The 7,562-nt window shown below is 36.7% G+C and overlaps 1 protein-coding gene across 1 annotated transcript in view; it reads right to left on the reverse strand.

The window, feature by feature from the left end:
* The window catches only part of LOC103778993 (FAS-associated factor 1-like), a gene marked incomplete at its 3' end in the record, with an annotated part of 68,761 nt that extends 64,418 nt beyond the window's left edge, over window positions 1-4,343 (reverse strand). The window contains exons 1-2 of the mRNA XM_008946611.1: window positions 4,266-4,343; window positions 3,071-3,139 (exon numbers count right to left, since the gene is read on the reverse strand). Of these exons, the coding sequence (XP_008944859.1) occupies window positions 3,071-3,139; window positions 4,266-4,343 (147 nt within the window). The remainder of the gene's footprint in view (window positions 1-3,070; window positions 3,140-4,265) is intronic.
* Window positions 4,344-7,562: the final 3,219 nt, after the last annotated feature.

Below are 7,562 nucleotides of genomic sequence, written 5' to 3' on the forward strand. Positions count from 1 at the left end.
TGCACCAATGCAAACACAGAAGTCCTCAAAAAAAACTTAGACAAAAACATAATACTTGTAGCAGGACATTAGAAACTTGTTTTGTGAACTATGTAACCTCTGCTGTCCCTGTACATTTGGATGTAACTCTGTCAGTCTATGCCAGTAAGTCCTTCACTGTTTCTGTTTTGGGATCCTTCTGCTTTCCAATTCACCAGGACTACTTGCTCTTGGTTGTTTTGGCCGAGGTCCCCAAGAAGTAACAAAGCCCTTGAGTTCAAGAAGGAGCAGGTGCTCAAGTGAATCTTCAGCCTGGGTCCCTCGCACAGCCTCCGATTGTATGTGACTTTTTTTCCACAAATAAGAAAATGGAACTGAGATATATACAGCCTGGATGGCAGGCAAGAAAGATCTGTTCGAGACAAGAACTTCCTTAACTTAGGCCTTGTTTTTTTTCTAATGCTGCAGAAGTGCCCCTGAACTCAGGCTGACCACATCCTAACAGCACTTGCTTAGCTTTCTACTTTGTATTACCCTGGGTGCCTCACAGAAGCTTTCCTGATCAAACACAGAGCTCTGATTTTATTTCCAAAATAAAAAAGTAAAGGAATCCATATTTAAAAAAAAACAATGCACACACACACACCCCCCAAAGAAACCCTGAACATCTCTATGACTATATTTTACTACTACAGGTCAAGTTTGAGCTCGAAATCAGCCTCTGAATAAGATGCACAAACAAAGTGAAAGTAGAGAAGACAGCAGTGATGTTCTTCCCATTTACCCAAGACATTGGTAAAGGGTGTTAGATGAACCCTTACCAAAATTATCACTACTGATTTGTGAACCAAGTCCTACAAATTTTGTTTTCCTTACAAATAATAAAAAGTTTGTTCTGCATAAAGTAAAATATTTAGTGTCAAGCAAAAGGATTTTTTTTTTTTAATTTTTCACTCCAGCTAAAAAACTTTTTAGACCATTTGGTTTCTTTTGCCTTCTCTCCCATTTCTTCACTCTAACTCCCTGCTAGATTTGCAAGATTCGGTTCTCACTCCCTTTTTAACAAGGCTGCTTTTAACAAAAGAAGCCAGTGTCCTACTAATGGCAGACCCTTAGGCCATCTTCTTCACTTTTACTCACCTCTTTGGTTTCTTTTCCCTTCCACAACTTACCATTTCCTTCCCATAGAAACTCCTCACATTTATCTTCTGTTTAGTTTGAAGAACTGTTTACTTTCCTGAAGTACCTCTCACATCCCTAGTTTTCTTTCCTTTCTTACTTTCCCTATGCCTTTTTTAAGCTTGCAATTTTCGGTGATTAATTCTTTTTCCACTATATTCTACTTCTAAAACATTTAATCATCACCAATAAAGTTAAGGATTCAAAACTGTTCTTGCAGCCCTTCTCATAGCTTCAACCACTTCACTATCCCCTTCTGCTCATTCTAGAGTCTCAAAAGAAAAAAAAAACAACATGAAAACAAATTCCCTTAGTCATTCTAACCATTTTTCATCGCAATTCTCTCCTTGAACGTGACCTGTGTGCATAGATTGTAAAGCATATAGTCTACAATTTACAAATCCCCCAAAACCACAACTGACTGAATGCCCTATATAAAGACCTTTACAACCTGAACAGAATGCATAAGGCTATTCCTTGCCTTCCCATACTCACTTTAATTTCCAGAACAGACCCTCCTTAGTCTTAACAAACTACTAGGACAAAAGACACTTTTAACTACAACATTCAGCCACCATACACTTGTTTTCCTTCTGTTAGAAGATACTGATGACTTGTGCTCCCTTCCGCTGGCTAGTGTTTCATTCTTGCTTATATCATGTCATGTTGCAATGTAAGGACTCCATATACTTTGGCCAGCATTCATTTTAAACATTTACTTTCAAGTGTTTGGAGTCCATAGTGTTTGTTTACATCAGGTTGCCATATTCCATGTCATTTTAATCATTATGCCTTAAAAGAAACAAAATGGTCATTCTAACAAACTCAGTTTAAAACCTCACCCTAACCTCTTTGATATTTAGCTTGTAATTATCAAACCATAGAGAACACTCTAGACAATATTCCCGGAACACAATGTGGCAGACAGTTGAAACGGTATCCCTAGTCAGTTTTAGCTTTTTTTAATTATTTTCTGATAATTTGGACTGGTCCAAAGATCACTCACTTGGAAAAGAAAAAAAGAGGAAAAAAAAGATAAGCAGGAAATCAAAGGGATTACAGTTTAAAGGAAGATTATTTGCTTTTAAATTAAGTTTGTTCTATTTTATACTTTCAAACCTGAAGAAAAAGGATTAATAGTTTCTTTATTTACCCTGATAATCCTATGCAGGCTCTTAAAATATCTAAGCCTGTGTTGGTTGTTTTATTGGTTTCCTCCTATTCATCTGCATATTGAACCTTGTTAAACAATAAACGATAGGGTTTTTTAGGATTAGTTTCTTGGTTTGGTTTTTTTTGTTGTTGTTTGTGTTTAACTGTGTCTGAAAAACATCAAATCTAAATAAGTTATGACCTTAATCTCTGACTCAGTTCTGCATAATAACTAACAATGACAGAGCAACTATCTTATTTTTAAACTAAAAGTATATGAAAGATTGAAGAAGTCATTTTACCTTCAATTTTTTCCACAGGCACTACATTTTTTCCACATGTTCAAAAATCTTGTATACACAAGACGTCTTCTAAAAATGCTACCCTTAATAAAATTACTTACAAAATTATGCATAAAATTAACCAAAAAGGAAACTACAAACACAATATAAAACAATAATTTAAAAAAAAAATTAAATAAACCAAAAAGGCATGAAGATAATCATGTACATGGAGTGTGTGTATACATATATTTACATACACATACTTACACAGAGTACACCAGGGTATATACAACTCAGAATCATGTCAATTTGGCAAGAAGGCTTTACTTGATCAGAAACAGTCTGCACACAGCCTGCTTGCATCACCCACAAGAGACACACTCAAATTCAAAATAAAGATAACAGCCGCCTCAGGAAGATAGCACATCACTGTAACATGAAGTGGATCCATGAAGTCATTCTCTTAGAATACTTACCACTAAATCCCAGTTATTTTGTTCAAGCAACGTTATAGCTTCATCAATATTTTCAATACCAGTACATGCCTAAAAAGAAAAAGAAGCAGTAAATAGAATTAAAAGTATTGATCAAAATCAGAGTATTAATGCTTATAATTTAAGGTATAGGTTTTTCATTTCTGTTAGGAGACAGTAATCCAGAAACCAGATTTCAGGTTTTAATCGTCAAACATTTGGCTACAATTGCCAGTTCCACCAGAGGATTCTTGTGTAACCTTGAGCAAGCCACCTAGGGAAGCAAGACCAAGGAGTTACTTGTAACATCAGGACAACAGTGCTGTCCCATAAAGGTGCTTTCAGAATCCTACACTCAAAATTGCAAAACACTCATAGTACCTCAAAAGGGAGCACAAAAATTCTTAATACTTAAAATAATGTTTGAGACTACAAATATTTTGTCTAAAGCAAAGAACCCTATTGTCTCCATCAGAAAGTGGCAAATATGAATTTCTGCCACCAAAGAAGGTGGCAAATATGAATTTTTGCTCATCAAAGTGCCAACTTACTACTGTATGTACAAAATACCATCCCTTGTGAAACCAGTTAAAATTAAGGCTTACAACATTTTCCTTTCAGACAAAAAAATGGTATGTTGTTCTAGCCCTATACTCTGGCTTTACCTAGAGCAGGAAATCTAATACAATAGCATTTTTAAGGTAGGGCTAACATCCCACAAAATAGTACTGTAAAATGAGCTCAGCTACAAAGACAAACAAGCACCTATACTCAGTAAAAAACTTGATGCAGCATCCTGCTTTCCCTTTTTGATACCCATACCTTTTCAACTCAGCAAACTTACCAAGGTCAGCAGGCAGAGCACTGCTATTCATTCTGCCATTTATTTGCTACCGTTCACACTGAAGGATATCAGATACATTTCATCAGAGGGGAAAAATGGAAACAGTTACATTTCTTTCTGGAATTTATCTTTTATCCTAATCAAAGCTATGCTCTGTATTCAAGCACACAAGAGGAGTTCAGACTTTTACAATATCTGAAACATGATTATGTTCCTTTTGCTCTACCACATAAGTTATATAAAAACAAGTTCATAGAAAGTTTATATAAAAATACATTTTAAATATCCACCCTTTTAACAGTAGTAATACAGACCAGTATTTCCAATGCCAAAGATATATAGCCCTGTTTTTACCTTTATGTGATAAAAGGGGACCAGACAGAAAAACAGAGTTTTTTCTCCCAAGACATAAAAAGCTATCAGGTCATACATTTTCCATGCTCTGACTTTTCTCCCCATTAACAACAACAAAAATAAAAAGTAGGAAAGAAATCACAAAGAAATTCAAAGCCAATTGTCTCTCCACAAACACATGACTGAAGAATTCCACGCTAATGAAGCATTACATGTAGTATGTCTACACAAAATGGACAACTCTGAAGGACCACGAGGATCACAAAAAGACATTTTAGAGGTTTTTTTTTTTTCCATGCAGAGGGGAGGCAGCAGTTTCTATTGATCCACAGTGCTCTCATGACCAGACTGATTCTCTTTGGAACAAGAGAAAATTACTTCCATTGCTCACAGCATGCTGTGTTAATACCTATTTTCACCCACTTTGCATCAAGAGTGCTAAAAATTTTTTTAAATACAGTTTTGCTCCTCAGAAGCATCATTTTGCCTTCTCTTCCACTACTTCCTGCAGTTAATTCTGACATCAAAAATGATACAACACTTTAAGATATTCGCTAGCAAATCTGAAGGTTATATACACTTACACCAGGTAAACTTGAGGGGTGCAGGGCATGAGCTTGTCATTTCTGAAATCACAGGAGGGTTCACACTACATAAACCTGCCACTGAAATTGATGTCAACAACTCTGCAGCAAAGTACTCTTACTTTGACAAAAGGTTTTGCAAAAATGACAATCTGAGGTTCTGTCTGCAGTTAAGTGAAATACACTTAGAAATCGGGTCATTAAAAAACCAGAGTTACTACTTCTCATTTATCAGCCCTGCAAACTCTGCATGGCCTTTCTAAGAACTAAGCTGTGTTCCAAACAACAATAAGAACCTGACCAACAATGTGCTGTTTTCAACGCTGGGCTGTGCAGATGAAGTTGAGGAGAGGGTACCTAGAATTCAAGGTCCAAATGCCAGTTTTAATTGCCCCTCTTCTTCATACCCGCCCTGCAGCTCCGCTGATTTGCAATTGTCCATATGCCCATTCTTAGCCCATACTAGCCACCAATCAATTCAGCTCACCTTGGCATACATTTATTTTGAGATAAACTAAACAAAATTAGCTTACCATTCTGCCAGAGCACAGAGTGGAAGGAGTTACCTCATCACAGCAGAGGCAGAGTAATTAAGCAGCTAATTCATTTGTATGTCTGCATCCTCCCAAAATCATCTTGTTGGTGATTTACAATCTAAATTAGAACCCAGGTCTTGCTCTCTTAGCAGTGCAAAGTCCTTGGGTAGCAAGAATGGACAGGTGTAAACACTAACTAAAAATCAAAACCATCAGAATCCTTAATACCCAAGAAAAGCATTTCTGTTGAAAACCCTTGGACTATTTTTACAATCACTTTTGAAATTTGACTTTGAGGAGTTCTAAAACTAAGATTTCACTTCCCAGATGGACTGGTTTTGGTAGTTGTCAATAAGAAAAACCAAATATTTCTGAATGGCAATAATGAATAAGTGCTACCTATCAACCTAACCACAAAACAGACATTCCAAGATCTTCCTCTACACCTTATTCATGTCACAGTTGCAGCAAACTAAGATTCTTCAGAACAGTAAGTCAACATTTGGACACTGTACACTACCCACATACAAATCCCTGCCTTAAGTCATAATCCACCAATAAGAACAAAAAACACCCAACTAAAAATTAAAATTTGCTTCCTTTTAACTGCATCATGCCATGCAAGATGAATTCAAGAAAATAATCTGGTTTGTATGTCTTTAATTTTCCCTAAGAAATTAAGCACACAAGACAGGTAATCCCTCACTGTGATGGGACATCAAGGCCTCTGTAGCAGCAGCTTAGTCCCAAAACAACCTGGCCTGCTTCTGCCTTGTTTTCTGTAGAGAAACATACACAGAAAACCATCAGGTTCTGTGAGCAACAAAATTAAAGTCTGGTTCCTCATGGTTTTGCCTCTCACCTCTAATTTCAAGAGCTGAATATTGATAAGACCTTACTTTGATAGACTTCTTTCCATATTACCTGGCTGCAATTTTATGAAATTTGGAATAATTTAACTGGTATGAGTCCAGGGGACACCTGGGCACCATAAGGCTATGACTGACTTACCTAGGAAGGCAGATGAAAGTCAAAGGGTTTACTTAAAATATATAAAGATTTTTTTACTCATTTTTATGGTTTTCATGCTATGCAAGCAAGAAACAAACACACAAACACACACAAAAAAAAAAAAAAAAACACTAAATAAGAAAAAAAAATCATGTTAAGTTCGCACAGAAACAGAAGGAAAAAACTTCAAAACAGAGCAAAGCAGATGAGCTCCAAAGACAGAACACCACATTTTTGTTATTAAGCAAGTAAAGTGATACTAGCTGAGAAGATATATTTTTAATTCACAGACTTTACTCAGCTTTATTTTCACAAGAGACCTACTTAATAAAAGGCATTAAATATTTTAGAAGATGATTTCTACAAGAACACTACTAACTTTTGATTCAATGAACAACCAGCACATCCTCCAAGTCCTCAAACTGAAACAAACAAACCACCACAGTAAAGGTAAAACCTTCAAGGCCCACTGTTTTGTAAACCTCTACACATCAAAAAGAAACCAATGAATTTTTTTTGAAGGACAAAGGGGAAGAAAAGATAGAACAAGTTCCCCATCCTCCTTCTCTTTGCATTTCCTCTGAATCTAGGTGAGTGGTTTTGCCCTTCCCAGCAGCTTCAGCTCCAGATATTGTGCAGTCCCTTCTGTGTTTCCTTCAGACCACAGGAGAGGAAAGTGAATATCAAAATGAGAAAACTATTGCTTTGCAGTGAATGCATAAAATCAGATTCTGAAGACTGAATGTTAAAACAACTCACTTAGCATCCTGCTCTTCCAGGCCAGGTAAGTGTTTACACCTGGCAGATTGAGATTTATATACAATATTTCAGAGATCTTCTCCAAATGTTTTTTCAGGTGACTTTGCAACTAACCATCACCTTAGGGACAGAGAGTTTACTTTTGGAAAGATTCGGAGCTAACCACCAGGAGTCCTCTTTCAGTGGCACGGTAACCTTAAACACTGTTACATAAAAGCAGCACAGTAACACTGAGGAAACAATTCAGTAGGAGAAAAGTTAGAGGGCAGACAGACTTCAAGGCATTCAAGACAAGCCCAGGAGGTGCTTCCAGAAAGCTATAATGCAGGATGACAGACTTGCTCTTCTAAATCCCTTGCAGGGTGGTCTGACCCCAGCAGCTGTAACAGCTGGATCTGGGTTTTGAG

The sequence above is a fragment of the Merops nubicus genome, unplaced genomic scaffold, assembly GCF_000691845.1.
Source record: "Merops nubicus isolate BGI_N331 unplaced genomic scaffold, ASM69184v1 scaffold32108, whole genome shotgun sequence".
Lineage (NCBI taxonomy): Eukaryota > Metazoa > Chordata > Aves > Coraciiformes > Meropidae > Merops > Merops nubicus.